The 16,847-nt window shown below is 40.5% G+C and overlaps 1 protein-coding gene across 1 annotated transcript; it reads right to left on the reverse strand.

Moving 5' to 3' along the window:
• Window positions 1-4,099: 4,099 nt before the first annotated feature.
• LOC136317646 (uncharacterized) lies at window positions 4,100-4,555 on the reverse strand. Its single transcript, XM_066250455.1, has one exon. It carries the CDS (start codon window positions 4,553-4,555, stop codon window positions 4,100-4,102), a length of 456 nt encoding a protein of 151 aa, XP_066106552.1.
• Window positions 4,556-16,847: the final 12,292 nt, after the last annotated feature.

Here is a 16,847-nt window from a genome sequence, read left to right on the forward strand (position 1 = left end):
CTTTGTGTGTGTTCCTTTCATCCATAAATGCTCTTCTTGTTCCTTATCTACTTAATGAAATCTTTTCCATTCCTCAAGAGTTAGTTCAGGTACCTAATACCACTGACCCGTCTCATCTTCATGCCAGATATGGGTAGTTTTTAAATACAAATGGAGAAAACATGTATTAACACTTCATAAAATGCTTATTAAATAAACTGTGCTCAATTAACATTTGATTTTCTTACTATAGTGGGGAAATCTCTGTTTCCTTTGGTCCCTTACTATAAGCACACACCTGCTTTTTTTTCTCTGTCTCAGGTGTTCATCTTTACTTTTCTCTTCTAAACTTTAAGGATCCAATGAGATGAGATGTGAAAACAAAAGGAGCTGCAGGTAGTAGCAATCTGTCTCCAAGGCATGCTTTTTCTGAGTTTTCAGTCACTTGACAGCAATTCCACCTTGGCTGACTTCTTTTCCTGTTGCATTTCTAGGGAGCCAAAGCAGACCTGCTTAGGCTTTCTCCTGTCACTCCTTCTATCTGACACCCTTCGTGTCTCACTGTCCTCAGCTGTAATAATTGTATTCTCAAAATCACCCCTACTCATGCTGTAAAATTTTCCTGCAAAAAGTCAAGCGTGCACGCACCCCCCCACACACACATTTGTGAATCTTTAATTACAGAGTTATCTCAGGTAAACTTAGGGAATGGAGAGGAAGGGTTAATAATATATTTTATAAGTGTTGTTTTTACCTGTATTTTTTTGAAAGAGACAGAAAGAAAGTCAGAGAGAGCAACATATAGGGACAGGCAGTCAGAAGCATTGATTTTTCATTGTGGCACCCTAATTGTTCATTGATTGCTTTCTCACATATGCCTTGACCAGGGGGCTATAGCAGAGTGAGTGATACCTTGCTCAAGCCAGCGACCAAGGGGTCATGTCTCTGACCCCACACCCAAGCCAGCAACCTCAAGGTTTCGAACCTGGGTCCTCGGTGTCCCAGTTTGATGCTCTATCCACTTCACCACCACATGGTCAGGCTGTTCTCTATTTTTAAATATGAAAGCTTTTATTTACTTTTTACTTTTTTCTTTTTTTAACAGGATAAAATCAAAGTTTAATGCATGCATTTGAGGAATTCACATAGACATAATTTCATGTAATTTCCAAAGAAAGTGAAACAACATTGGGTATATGAGACATTTTCAGACAAAAAGTAAAAGGGGATTTCAGAAGTGGGAATGGATAATTTATAGTTTGCATTGAACACTTTTTAAAATTAGTTTCATAAATGCTCAGTTCTCCTTCAGTAAGTTTGTTGCCCTTATCTATGCACCATTTCATGAATTCTCAAATCAGTTTAATTTACAGATTCTCATAGTCCTTGCCTTTTGTCCAGCAATCCTAGAAATATTAGAATTACAGATTTTCCCAGACAAACCATCTTACTGGCAGCCCAGAACAAGGTTATCTGGAAAAAAAAAAGTATAATGAAGACAAATAACTAAGACAACTTCCATTATTGAATATATATTCAGTGGTACAGCTTATGTGTTTTTCATACATGATATTTTTAAAATGCGCCAGTGTTATAGATGATATTCTCATTTAGTACTTGAAGGAACCAAAGTTCCTCCGTAGAGATTAATAAATTTGTTTAAGGTCACAACTAGTTCCTTGTGGAGCCTGGGTTAAAGTCAAGGTTTTTGCTTCAAACACTCATAATTCTGCCACATTGCCTTTGATCATAAAATAATCAAATCGTTAGTGGGGGAAAAAATAAAAGAAAATATATTTGCATGTTACCAAATACTCAGTTCCCTGCATAATAGCTAAAATATCTCATCATAATCTTTTAGGACTCTCCTACTATCTTTACTTCACATTCTGCTGTTTTCAGTCTCTTCTCAGTCCTGGTAATTCCTGTTGTATACTCTCCCACCTCTGGTACATCATCAGCTACGTTATTGACCCCTGAATTACACTAAAATGAAACATACATATGTTCTACCTTAAGTTCCATTGTTATGATATAGTAGTCATTGACCTTACTTGGCTATTTTAATGTAATCAATTTAAATAATATTTTAACTTAAATTAAATTAAAATTGAACACAATAAAAACCCACTTGCCTGGTCATACACCACTAGATCTGTTGGCTAGTGGCTACCATCCTGGAGAGCACAGACATAGAGCATCTCTATGTGGAAGCACTGCTCAAATGCACAGGTAAAAGGAAATTTCATATTTAAGGGTTTAGTACCTTTAGAGTAGAAATAAAAATTTTCTATTTACAGACTTATTTTGATAAATAATTTAAAAATATTAAATCACTGATGTTTTTATGTTTTTCCTTATGACTATAATCTCTTCAACCCCTTAAAAATGTAAATTATGAGTTTTTAAAGGTAGGATTAATCTATTTATTACACTGATTAGTCATTCTTGAATATACAAATTCTAAAGAGAAAATTGGATTATTTTTTATTACACAAAAGTATTTTCATGAAATTAATTTTCATTTACAAGCAAATAGAGCCAAACAGTTAGGGTGCAGTTCTGTACATCTTGTGACAGCATGTGTCTTGGACTATCAGTTTCAGTAATATTTATATAAGAAACAACCTTGGAAGAGAGAGTAGTGGACAGATTAGTTTCCTGAACAGTTTAATATAGATAATATCTTTGGAGAAAAGTTGCTCAGTTTTGCTAGAATTCTCCCTTCAAAGATTGAGAAGATCCTGTGCTTGTGGTCACTCAGCTGTGACACAGACCCACTGTGTGCAGGAACCACAAGGTCTGCTCCACGTCTCACCTGTGGATCTGGTCTTGGGAGCCAGAGGAGCTGGGATCAATGAAGGTCATGTTGCCCGCTGGGCTGTGACTAATAAAGCTGTGTCTCTAACCCAGGAGTTTGTGTCAGTCAGTCAGCCTCCGTGAAACTGACTGGCTCACATGTGGGCTTGAACGCTGGCTGAGGTCTCAGACCACACAGAGCTCTTGAGACAATAAGACAAATTAGAGCTAATAGGTGTGGATACCAAAAGGAGTTCTATACAAAATAACTGCACTGGAAGATCTGATCATAAATTCTTAGGTGGGCAGGTCATGGTGGATTATCATATCCAGGCATATAAATTTCAGTAAAAGATTTATGTTTGCCTTCACCAAGTCCTTTACATTACTTTTGTGCATCTAGTTTAACACACCTTTGAAGTTTGGGTACCCACCCTTAAGGGAGCCCATAACGTTGCTAACTATCTTGTAATTTACTACCCACCTTACATTCTCCCACCTTCTTGTAATTTTACTTATGGTCCCCCTGTAATTTAAAATACGTAAAAGAAGCTGCCAATTGCCATACTGAGAAGCAATTTTTTTCCAGTCTGTTGAGATCTTGTTTCCATGTGTACCCCCTGTTTGGCTCAAATAAATTTTTATAAAAATTCTCTACAGGTTGAATGTTCTTATTGAGATGTAGTAGGTTCTGAGAAGTGAGGTACATCGCAGAGTGTGGGAGAGAGGCAGAGTGGACAAAAGGTGGAGAATGAAGCTGTGGAACATGCAAAAGTCTGGGAACAAAATCTATTGTTTTAATTTATAAGAACTGCTAATTTACTCAATTTTTGTCTAGTTAAATATGGAACTCAAAGTAGATTAATATTAATCTTGGTCAAAAACAAAATAAAACACCTGGAGACACAGGTTCTTCAGAATAAAATCGATACCCAATCACCTTTGTAATCTTCATCTAGTATTTTTCTCACCATTGTCAGTTCTAAAGGATTCCTCATTAAACATTATCCCACTGATTGTTGGGACTGTTCTCCTCATCCTAAGGACGCCACCCCTTATTTTAGCTTCCCCAGTCCTAAATCAGTAAAGACCGCTTTTAGTAACATGTAGGTTAAAAGTGGTCTGTTCACACTCACCCTTCCCCCAACCACACCCCACCCCCAAGGTTCCCCCCTCCCCTCCACAAACACCCTGGTGTGGAAGGTGTACACTGGGTGCCCAGAAAGATGAGGAAACGTCACTTCATTGACAGCAGTAAAAAGACAACCAATTAACTGTCAACTCTTTTATTAAGGAGACAGTATTATCATTTACTTTTATATCAAATGGCGTACTTCTCAGTATACGCTCGAGCTAATAATTCGTATTTGGCCCTATCCTTTAAGTAGATTTTCGTGATTTCTGGAACCAACATATCTTCCATGACAGGTTCAGATAGCATGGAGCAGATTGCCTGTAGTAGTTTGGAAACTGTAACTATTGGTGACCAGTCCAAACTAAGCAGATTCATACAAATAGTCCCTTGTCTATCAATATTTGGGTGGTAAATTTTGGTGGCAAATTGAATCTTGGGTGGTTTAAAGGGGTAATTGCATGGAAAAACCATCTTTAAGGTAAAGATTCCTCCTTCGTAAGGGCTGCCGCTCGGCCCTATTATAATTGCTTGCCACTCGAATATGTTGTCTGCAATTGGCCCTGCAGAGCAACCCACTGGGGGATTCTGAGAAATATGAAGGAATTCATTTTTCAGGCGTTTTAGGGCCATTGAGTGCTCCATAGGGCCGATCTGTGTCCAGAAGCTTCCCTGTAGAGAGAAGGAGGGGGAGATTGTGGGGAAGGGGGAGCACCAACCCGCCAAGAGGGTGGATGAGCAGGCTGAAGCTGGGCCATGTAGAGGGGATGATGGGGGGCAGGGATGGTGGCAGAGAGGAGGTTGAGGGAGGAGAGGGTGGGAACTGGCCCAGACTGACGGGCTACTGGACCCCTGTGGCCCGCCCCACCGCTGGATCCACCACCATTGTCAGTGGCTCCACCGCTGTTGCCTCTGCTGTGTCTGCCGCTGCGGCTGCGCCCCCTTCCAGCTCTCCTCACCTGGAGACTGCCACTCAGACACTGAGCCACCGAGATCCTGAGCTGTCTCTAAGTGCTGCACCAACTGACAGGATCACGCCTTCCCAGGTAACCTGTCTCTGCCACTTGTCCCTTCTCTGTACATTTGGTTGCCTGGCAACAGTAGGAGATTCTTTCTGTGACAACACAGGGTCCATGATAATGACATCACCAAGTCAGCAGGAGTGGGGGAGAGCTTAGAAAGGAGGCCTGAAGTGAGAGGGGGTGGAGGAAAGAAGGAACCATGGAGGAGAATAGAAGAGTGTTCATGGTGCAAGGGACCAGAGTGGGAAATGGAGGGTGATGGAGAGAGGGAGTGACCATGGAGACAAATGTGATGGGTAGAATTCAAGAAGCCCCATGGAGATAAATAGAAGGGGCTAAAGGGTCAGAGAGACCAAAGTAGGGATGGGGAAGTGGAGGTAGGAGAAACTATGGAGGAAAGCAGAGGGATTGAAAGTCAGGTGGGACCATGGAGGGGAATGGAGCACAGCTCAGAGCTGGGGAAAGACCATAGAGAGAAATGGAGGGTGGTATAGGGCAGGAAGGACCATAGAGACTAATGAAGGGGGTGAAATTCAAGCGGAACCACAGAGGGGAATGGAAAGGGTTTGAGATAAAAAGAAACCAAAGAGAGGAATGGAAGGGGGAGAAGAGTGAGAGGGACATAGAAAGGATGTGGGAGTGGAGGGTGGGAGAAAACATGGAGGAAAGTAGAAAGGGTGGAAGGTGGGAAGGACCATGGAGGGGAATAGTGGGTGGTAGATGGCAGAAGGGACTATGGAGACAAAGTGGGGGTAGAATTCAGGAGCTACCATGGAAAGGAATTGAAGGGGATGGAGGGTGAGAGGGACTATAGAGGAGATAGGGTGTTGAGGGTGGGAGAAACCATGGAGGAAAGTACAAGGGGTGGAAGGTGGGAGGAATCATGGAGGACAGTGGAGGAAAGTAAAAGGCAGGAAAGCCATGATGGGGAATGGAAAGAAGTTGAGGTCAGGAGAGACCTTGGAGAAGAATGGACGAGTGTGGACGGTGAGAGGGACCTTGGAGCGGAATCCAGTGTAGCAGGGAGGTGGAGGGCAGGAGGACCACGGAGGGCAGTGGATGGGGTTAGAAGGCCAGAAGGACCATAGAAAAGAATAGAGGGGGTAAAGGGCAGGATAGTGGGAAAGGGGTAAAAAGAAATGTGGTGGGAGGTGAGAAGGAACCAAGGCTGTTTGGCTTACTCAGTGCTTGGGCTGTGGCCTAGCAAGTTTGGTCACAGGCACTACCCACTGCTGAGACTTATATGAATATGTAAGAGTAGTTCAGTGAATTCCCTCCACCCGCACTCACCCAGATTCACCTGCCATTAACATTTTATCCTTCTGGCTTTATACTGATTTCTCTACCTATCACTGTGGCTCTTGCGCTTCAAGTCTCTTTCTGTGGATACCAATATACCTGAGAGTCAACTACCTACAACATGGCTTTTCCTCCCAAGATACTTCCATGTGTGCTTCCTAAGAGAGACTGTTCTCTGACATAATCAATTTGAGTAAATTTAACATTGATACCACACTTTTATAGTAACTTTTAATAACACTTTGATAAACTTACCTTTTATAAAGAATGAAAGCTTTCAAAGATCCAATCTTGAGCTACAAACCAATTCAATTTTTCAGTAACTGGCAGAAAAAATAGGAGGAAGGAAGGAACAAAAACCAGTAATCTACCCAACATGTCTAAGCAGTGTGATTATCTTCCTTTATAAAAGCAATCATTTAGGGGAAGCAGTGGTTTCAATAACAATCATAACTGTAGAGCCATGTCTTTCATTCATGAAGATTTCTACTGAAGATACTTACACACATTAAACCTTCTTCACTTGCTTGTATACGTGGAATGTAAAGCTAAATAAGTACCATCAAAAGAAATTGGGCTGTAATCCACACAAATCTTTGTCTTGAAATAAGCAGTAATCTAATAAGGCCTTCTTAAATTTTGGTAACAAATGACATTAGATGTGGTAGGCCACAGTTTCATATTTGAGGTTCTGGACATTCTTCAATAATGAAAATTTTCCACAATCAAACTAATTATCTAATACACTTAGTCAACCAATTTAGGAATGCAAAATTGTTATTTGATAAGACTTTAAAGGTGGATAAAGGATGGCTGAATGGGTGCTGTAAAATACCAATTAAAATGAAAAACGTTTTCCAAATCTTTTGTGCTTTGTTTCTAAACATTAGTTGCTGTGCCTGGAAACAGTAAACTATCCTTTGTACTGTGGTAAGTATCAGATTTCAACATCTTCATTTAAAATAACAGAACATTTGTTAGAAATTTGGATATGAAAAGTAGAGCTATTTCTGTACATAGGAAGCATATATAACATTGCACAATGTTGCAGGAAGCTTTTGAGTTTTGGGTTTTTTTTTTTGTATTTTTCTGAAGTTGGAAACGGGGAGGCAGTCAGACAGACTCCCACATGCGCCCGACCAGGATCCACCCAGCACGCCCACCAGGGGGCGATGCTCTGCCCATCTGAGGCGTTGCTCTGTTGCAACCAGAGCCATTTTAGCGCCTGAGGCAGAGGCCACAGAGCCATCCTTAGTGCCTGGGCCAACTTTGCTCCAATGGAGCCTTGGCTGTGGGAGGGGAAGAGAGAGACAGAGAGGAAGAAGAGGGGGAGGGGTGGAGAAGCAGATGGGCGCTTCTCCTGTGTGCCTTTGCCGGGAATCGAACCCGGGACTCCTGCACGCCAGGCTGATGCTCTACCACTGAGCCAATCGGCCAGGGCCGAGTTTTTATTTTTCTAAGAGGATGAAACTTGAAAAAAAATTTTTTTCAAGACCAAATGAAGTTAATACCAACTTTTTCATTGGGTTGGGTATCAGGACAATGTAATCCTGTATAAGTTCTCTATAAGATAAAAGGTTTCCCAAGATCCCTCCTTCTTTTTATTGTCCAAATCCTATGAAAAGTACTTTTCACATCCATCTGCCTCCATCCCCAGTGTGGTGGCTCTAATTCAGTATATGATCATTCGTCACAAGACTGCAATAATATATTTTAATGAGTGCCTTTGCTGTCAATCTTGTGACTCTCAAATCCATCCTCAGCACTGCCATATAGAATGATATCCCTAAAGCATATATCAATTTTATCGTAGTTTTAAATAGCTTTTTGACCTGCCAGATGAATTTTAAATTTTAGGTCTGCCCTAGTCCATAGTCTCCAGGGAGAATTCAATTCACTTTTTTTCTTCTCTCTCTCTCTCTCTCTCTCTCTCTCTCTCTCTCTCGGCTACACATAATCTTTTGTGCACTTATAACACAGTATATATTATGCTAGATTTTCATTGTCTATTTAAATATTTATTCTCTTAACCAGTCCAATAGCTCTTTGATGATGAAGTGACCTAGGTAAGTTTTGTACACTTACTGCCTAGTATATTCTAGATACCCAATATTTCTGAATGACTGCATGCATTCTTGAAAAGATGAATAGCATAATTTATGCACTATGATTGATATAAACAGATTATAATTTGTAGAGGCTTTGAATAGGAACATAGAACAGGGACAGAGTTTAGTGCCCTGAGATAAAAGCCACCATGGCTTTACTGATGAAAGTACTGAATTCAGTACTGTGCTGAATGCAGCACAATAAGGATAGAATTAACAATTCTAATTAATCAATAGGTGGGTACATTTGAGCTACTTAGCTTGCCCTTTAATCTGCTCTCTAAAGAAGGTCCTCTTCCTGACTTCCTCATTCTTGTTCCTGCTTCTATTTTGTGTATAGCAATAAATACCAGTAAGGACTGGGCGTCAGGTCTGTCTCATAAAACCTGTATAGGGGATTGTGAGGCAATCTCCCTCAGGTCCCTTGGTGCACTCCATGTGATCTACAAGTAGCCATTGTTTCTGTGACAAGCAGTGCCCCGTGTGAGGAACGGGAATGAAATGACAGGTGGTGCCCTTTGTGAGGAACAGGGATGAAATGACCTTCCAAAGTCTGGCAAAGGGAAAGGATGTTTGACACATCCAAGTAAGTGGGACATAGATGACAGAGGAATAGCCTCCAAACATCTGTGGTGAGGTCAAAGAGGTTTCAGACCAGGGTATTCCTCTCCCTTTTCCCCTTTCTCCTTCATTTGCTCTTTGCATGTGAAAATCCCTGTCCCCTGAGCAGCACAACCTTAAGCTCCAACTCCCTGGCCTCCTATGCAATGTGGGATGTAAGGTCATTGATAGGCAACTCACAAAGCTGCTTATTATAGTGCATCAGCAGTGTCCTTGGTATTTGAAAGAAGGGAGCTTAGACACCGAAGACTGGAGAAAATGTGGGGCTGGCTCTGAAAATGGATTACAGAGTACATGCACCAAGGGAATTGTAGAGGCTATCAGGGCAGGATATAAAAAGACTCCATGGGACTCGAAGGGGTTAGTGAAAGCAGTAACCACCATTGCTCAATAGAGTGTCTGGTTACAAGAATACCGGGATGCAGCTTGGACACAAGCTGTAGAAAATCTGACTGTGGTCGTTCCAATTGGTGTTGATATGCTCTCAGGAGCTGGGGCTTATGAACTTCCCCAGCTCAGGTCCACATGAACTCTATTGCCCTTTCTCAGGTTTTTATGGTGGCTTTTAAGGCATGGGTTTGGATTCCAGATATCAAAGCCTCTATGAACTCTTTTGCAAGTATCCATCAGAGGTCAAACAAACTTTATATTGATTTCATAAATTGCTTGCAAACTGCCATCTCATTACATGTAGAACAAGCTGCAAAGGTGCTGACCCTACATTGGCTTATGAGAATGCAAATACTGATTGCCACAAAGTATTGGCTCCTCTTAAGGAGGAGCACTCTGATATAGGAGAAATGATTAGAGCTTGTCAAAATATAGGTGCCAAGTTACATCGAGCACAAGTACTTGCTGTCATATTGCAGCCACAAACTTGTTATAACTGCAACAAAAAAAAGACATTTTCAGAAAGATTGCAGGCAGAACCTAATGACAACTGTGTAGCTAGGCTTTTGTTTGTGCCCTGAAGTGCTAAGAAAAACTCAATCTGAAAATTCCTTATAATGTTCCAGGAAAGCAAATTATAAAAAAGCCAATATTATCAATTGCTATTCTTATTGTGTTTATGCAAATTACCAGGCCAAGTTAAAACTAGACTTAATACTAAGATAATCTTAATTTGGTTCTTTAGAAAATACTTAGAGTAATTTTAGGGAGAAAAATTATATTTCAGTAAAATCTATTAACACACAATTATGAATATCAGAAACTAAACTGGATCCTAAATTATTCTGATTTTCTTGAATGTTTTGAACAATAGGTTCCTGTTATCTCTGTTATATCTTTTGAAAATATAAGTTTCTTTGCCAATGAAAGAACCTGTTTCTAAAGGTCGTGAAATATGCTCATAAAATTATCAATCTAAAATTGATAATTACTAACTTAGTCCTCACAGAAAGTTAAGATTTTTGGAAACTGACAATTCTGGTTAATTGGAAAGAAATTGCATGGTTTTAATGATAAAATGTATAAGGTATTGAGGTACTTTTGAAAGGAAAATAGTAAGAAATCTTGGGACATTCTTACAGGCCTCAGGAGCTTGAGAAATTCACCCAAACTTACAAGTATTGCTGAAAGAGCCAATGGCTTTCTTAACCCTGACTACAGAGATGGAAAAAGGGGAATCAGAAGGAGAGACTCACTTCACAAAGACTATTGTATAATAGTCTTTACTCTTAATTTTTTTTAGCATTTCATCATTTATACTTACTGTAGCCAAGAGGCATTTTATACCAGCTGAACAATAGCCTAAGCCTCTTGGGTTGTACTGGGATATATTAGTGGGCACTGAGTGGCAGTGTCCAGTTGAATCACTAACCTGAGAGAGAGAGTATGCAATTTTGTCATCAACGCATCTTCTTTGGATGCCAGGGAGGAACATGAAGGCTTCTCATGAGTTGGCATTGGCCCCAAAGAAACAATCAGGTTCCAGAGATCCAGAAGCTATAGTGAGTCCACGTCCAAAAATGAACCAGAAAAAGAGGAGGAACTTAACTCACTCCCAAGCACTCAGGGAGCACCTGCCATTACCTAAGGTGCTTTAAAGCATCTAACTGGGAATGCTGAAGAAGTTTTATAGAATAGTCAGGCCTTTTACCCCTGAAAATCTTTCTCTCTATGCTTGCCCTTCACCTTCCAATGAAACTATCACCACCTATAGAAAAATTTCCTCCCAAAATAATTGAAGATTTGTACCACTGTTAGAGATATAGAGACGTTTAATAGGAACATAGAACAGGAACAGAGTTCAATGCCCAAGGCAAAAGCCACAGTGGCTTTACTGACAAAAGTACTGAGTGCAGTAATGGGCTGCATGCAGCACAATAGGGATAGAATTAACAATTCTGATTAACCAATAAGGGGGAATATTTGAGCTACTCCTTTGCCCTTTTCTCTGTTCTAAAGAAGCTCCCTTTCCTGACTTTTTCATTCTCTTCTCTGCTTCCTGATTTCCTCATTCTTGTTCCTGCTTCTATTTGTGTGCATCAATAATTACCCATAAAGACTGGGGGTCAGGGCTGTCTCATAAAACTTGTATAAGGGATTGTGAGGCAGTCTCTGCTGGGTTCCTCTGTTGTAAAGTTGTGTACTCCAGATTCTGAAAGGCACTGTATCTCACTTCATCGAGTCCATGTAGAGACACCCAGTCCAGATAAATTTTGAAGAGTTTTATTAAAGGAGAAAATTTTAAATATGCTGGCTGCATATGGCTGACATGGGGCATCGGCAGGCCCAAATCGTGCAGTCCCAAAAATAGTTCAGGGGCTGCTTATATACCCTTGATCACACGTGGGCAGGGGAGAGCAATCATTAACAAGATTATAACATTTGTCTAGGGATACACAGAAACATTAAGACTTTCAAGGTAACAGAATAAAAGATATTTACCAATCTTTCAGGGTTTTTCTTCCCTCACTAGCCTAGAGGTATTTTATCTCAAGATTCCAGGAAAGGGAAAAACTACAGTCAATGCAAGGTGGTATGTAAATTCTGCCTCCTATTGAAAGACAAGAAGTTTCTCAGTTAACCTTAATCCTTTCAGAGAAGTTAAAACCAAATGACCTTAGTCATCCTTGTAAGTCAGGAGACTTCTACATTCCTCTTCTTCCATTTTCCAAGGAAAAGTATAGGAAAGCCTGACCTTTTCTTCCTAGAATATCAATATTAATTTGCAGCTTTTTGGTACCTTACAACACCTCAGTGCACTCTGTGGTTTCTGAGTAGTCATTGTCTCTGTGACAAGTGGCACCCTGTGTGAGGAATGGGAATCAAATGACATGTGGTTCCCCATGTGAGGAATGGGAACTAAATGAAAATTATTCTCATTTTAATCTAACCTAAAATTTAGGTTAAAAACATTATATTATTAAAGATACTAGCCACAATAAAAATAAAAAGAAATATAGTGGAAATACAATTAGTTATTCCTCATTTGACAAACCCTTAATAACAAATTGTAAAGCCAGTAGCCATGACCACCATCACAGCCGCCTGGCCCATGCAGGTTTGCATTAGATTCAGACAGACAGTAATGAAACAATGGAGCCGAGAACTGGTGGGTGTTGGGCGGATAAAATGTATTATGCTCACTTTGTTAAAGATGGCGCTGCCCACGTGGAGGCCATTGCCCAGGTGATATTAATGTGTGTCTCTGTGGGCTGTGGGCAGGCAGGATCCTTGTAGCCTGGGGCTTGGTTTTAGGATTAAGCCTTTCCCACCCATTTTGATGTGAGGTGGCACAATCCCATCATGCCCCAGACAAGTGATTTTGTATGATATTAGACACTTCCCTATTTTGTATATAGAGGAGAGCAGAGAAAGGCCACGTGGAGGAGGCCAGGAGAAGCAGCCAAGATGGCGAGTGTTGAGTGAGAAGCCAGTTTGTGCAGAGTTTGTGCAGGGAGAAGGAAGGAGATACGGAACAGAGGTGAATAAGTCTGGTGAGCTAGAAACCTTTGATTCTAGGAAACTCGGATAAGTCAGTAGCTTTGTGAGCACTGAATGAGTGGGTTTTGGAGCCCAGTGTGTGTTTTTACTTGCCCACCGGGTGCAAGCTAGGATTAAAATGATGGCCCACCAGCTTTTGGCTCTGCTGTTTCTTTTCCAACTGTTTGAAATCCAATGCGAACCTGCATGGGGCAGACTGCTGTGATAGTGGCCCTGGCTACTGGCTTTACAGTGGGCCATTACAGAGAGCAAGTTCCCCGTCTCCCCCATTTTATAGTGTAGAAATCAAAATCTTTAATCCAATATACAAATAAGGAAGTCTGATACAAAGTCACTTTTCTTTTTTTTTTTTTTTTTCTTTTTTCATTTTTCTGAAGCTGGAAACAGGGAGAGACAGTCAGACAGACTCCCGCATGCGCCCGACCGGGATCCACCCAGCACGCCCACCAGGGGCGATGCTCTGCCCACCAGGGGGCAATGCTCTGCCTATCCTGGGTGTCGCCATGTTGCGACCAGAGCCACTCTAGCGCCTGAGGCAGAGGCCACAGAGCCATCCCCAGCGCCCGGGCCATCTTTGCTCCAACGGATCCTTGGCTGCAGGAGGGGAAGAGAGAGACAGAGAGGAAAGCGCGGCGGAGGAGTGGAGAAGCAAATGGGCGCTTCTCCTGTGTGCCCTGGCCGGGAATCGAACCTGGGTCCTCCGCACGCTAGCACTTTTCTGAGGCATAATGGGATTCCTCATGAGAGTGCACCAACTTACCTTAAAAAGGGTGGGAAAGGTTTAGTCCTAAAACCAAGCCCCAGGTTACAAGGATTCTGCCTGCCCACAGCCCACCCCCAACACACATTAATATAATCACACCCATTCCAAGAAAGAAGAGCAACTAATATCACCTGGATGACGGGCTTCCACGTGGGCAGCACCATCTTTAACAAAGTGAGCATAATATATATATTTTATCTGCCCAACACAAATTAAATTCTCTTTAACTATTATTTGCTATAATGCTTGCTGGTGGCCATGGTCAGTAGCCACGGCCACCATCACAGCTGCCTGGCCCATGCAGGTTCGCATTAGATTCGGACAGATGGTAATGAAACAACTGAGCCAAGAACTGGTGGGCCATTACATTTAATCCTAGTTTGCACCTGGTGGGCAAGAAATACACACAGGGAAAACACTTCCCTTTCCATTCAGGACCCCCAAAGCTACTGACTTATCCAAGTTTCCTATAATCAAGGTTTCTAGCTCACTAGCCTTATTCACCTCTGTTCCCCATCTCCTTCTCTCTGCACAAACTCTGCACAAACTGGCTTCTCCACCATCTTCGCTGCTTCACTCCTCCCCTCCACATAGCCTTTTTCTGCTCTCCTCTCTACTGCCCTCTTTAATGCAGTAGTCCCCAACTTATTTTGGGCCACGGACCGGTTTAATGTCAGAAAATATTTTCACGGACCGGCCTTTAGGGTGGGATGGATAAATGTATCACGTGACCGAGACAAGCATCAAGAGTGAGTCTTAGAGGGATGTAACAGAGGGAATCTGGTCATTTTTTAAAAATAAAACATCATTCAGACTTAAATATAAATAAAATGGAAATAATGTAAGTTATTTATTCTTTCTCTTGGTACTAGTCCACGGCCTGGGGGTTGGGGACCACTGCTCTAATGCTAATCTCAGGAACCGAGAGAGCAAGCTCCCAATCTGCCCCACTTTATAGTGTAGAAATCAAAACCTTTAATTCAATATACAAACAAGAAAGTGGCTGATGCAAAGTCACTTAACTGAGGCATAATGGGATTCCTCATGAGAGTGCACCACCCCACATCATGCAATCAGTCAAGGGTGTGGGGGAAAAGCTTAGTCTTAAAACTAAGCCTTAGGCTATAACCACCCTGCCTGTTTACAGCCTGTCCCACACCCAATGCAAACTATAAGCAAGCAAACATATATATCATATTTATAAACTTATTTGACCAACAATAACTCTTCATAACATTTTGATAAATTCATATTTTATGAAGAATTAAAACCTTCAAAGATTTAAACTGGAGCTAAAACCAGGTTAATTTTTGAATACCTGACAAGAAAAAAAGAAGGAAAAAAAGAAGAAGCCAGTAGCCTATCCAGAATATATTAAACAGTAAATTTAATATTGATACAATACTTTCATATTTGTATTAAAGTTTTGTCAATTGACAAATAAGTTCCTTAAAACTTACTCTTAAATACCTTCAGGACAGGATCCAATCTAAGATCAGGTATATTGTCTTTAGCTACTTTGTCTGTTTAGTCTCCTTGAGTCTGGAACTTTGTTATAGCTTTTCTATATTTTTTGTGATAGTGACACAAATGAATAATGCAGAGCCACAATTACCAGTCTTCAAAACTGTAGCTTTAACAATACACCAGACAATATGACAGAGAGAAGGGGGGGGGAAGGACTGTACCGTTTTATATTTTGAATAGTGTAGTAAAGTTATAGATATTTTATAATGTGTTATATGAAGACATAGTCACAACTGCTTTGTTTTTTTCAGTTGCTTTTTGTAAAATGAATAGATTTATGCCCTTAAAACTAAGTCTTAGGCTATAACCACCCTTCCTGTTTACAGCCTGTCCCACACCCAATGCAAACTATAAGCGAGCAAACATATATATCATATTTACAAAATTATTTGACCAACAATAACTTTTCATAACATTTTGATAAATTCATATTTTATGAAGAATTAAAACCTTCAAAGATTTAAACTGGAGCTAAAACCAGGTTAATTTTTGAATACCTGACAAGAAAAAAACTGAGGCTGGGTAAAACCTGGCTGGGTAGCTCAATTGATTGTAGCATTGTCCTGATACTCCAAGGTTGCGGGTTTGGCTCATTATTAATGTGAAGTAATTTACAGATGTAAACTTTCTTTTTTAGTGTCCTATGGTTACTATAACAAAGTACCACAAATTGCATGGTTCAAAACAACAGAAATTTATTTTCTTACAGTTCTGAAGGCAAGAATTGAAATTCATATGTCATCAGGGCCCTACTCTCTCTTGGAGGCTCTAGAAAGAAATCTTTCCTTGCCAACTCTTAGCTTTGGTGGTTCACAGCAATTTTTGTTGCCCCTCAGTTTGTTGCAGCATCACTCCAATCTGTCCCAGTCTTCATATGTATTTTTCTGTGTCCAAATCTCCCTTTCCTGTCAAGGTCACTAGTCCTTGGATTTAGTGTTCTCCCAAATCCAGGACAATATGATCTCAATTTGATTACATCTGCAAAAATTCAATTTCTAAGCAAGGTCACATTGTGAAGCTCCAGGTAGACATGAATATTGGGAAAATACTGTTTAACCTTGTAGAATCTGCCCTCTGCCTCTAAAATTTTACATCTGTACCATGTATAAAATTCATTCACCCCATTTTAACATCTCCAACATTTTTAATCCATTTTGGCATTATCTCTAAGTCCAACATCTCATCTAAATATCATCAACTTGGAAAGTTCCAACCTCGTGATTTAAATACATCAAGAATAAGTGACACTCTGGGTATGATTTACCTGGGAACAGAAGTCCTCCAATCTGCAGACCTGAGAAACAAAATCCAAGTTACATGTTTTAAAACAAACAAACAATCAAACAAACAAAAAGATTAATGAGACAGGCATAAGATAGACATATTTATTGTGAAAGATAAAAAATGAAAAAGTGAAACTAGACCACCAACTTACACCATTCACAAAAATAAACTCAAAGTGGATAAAAGACAAATATAAGCCATGAAACCAAAAGCATCTTAGAAGAAAACATAGGCAGTAGCTCTCTGACATCTCTTACAGCAATATATTTGCTGATTTATCTCCACGGGCAAGTGAAATAAAGGACAGGATAACAAATGGGACTATATTAAACTAAAAAGCTTTTGCACAGCTAAAGACAATA

This window comes from Saccopteryx bilineata, chromosome X (assembly GCF_036850765.1).
Source record: "Saccopteryx bilineata isolate mSacBil1 chromosome X, mSacBil1_pri_phased_curated, whole genome shotgun sequence".
Classification (NCBI taxonomy): domain Eukaryota; kingdom Metazoa; phylum Chordata; class Mammalia; order Chiroptera; family Emballonuridae; genus Saccopteryx; species Saccopteryx bilineata.

Coding starts and splice junctions, on each gene's coding strand:
- LOC136317646 (XM_066250455.1), bottom strand. CDS start 4,555: ATGGAGCACTCAATGGCCCTAAAACGCCTGAAAAATGAATTCCTTCAT.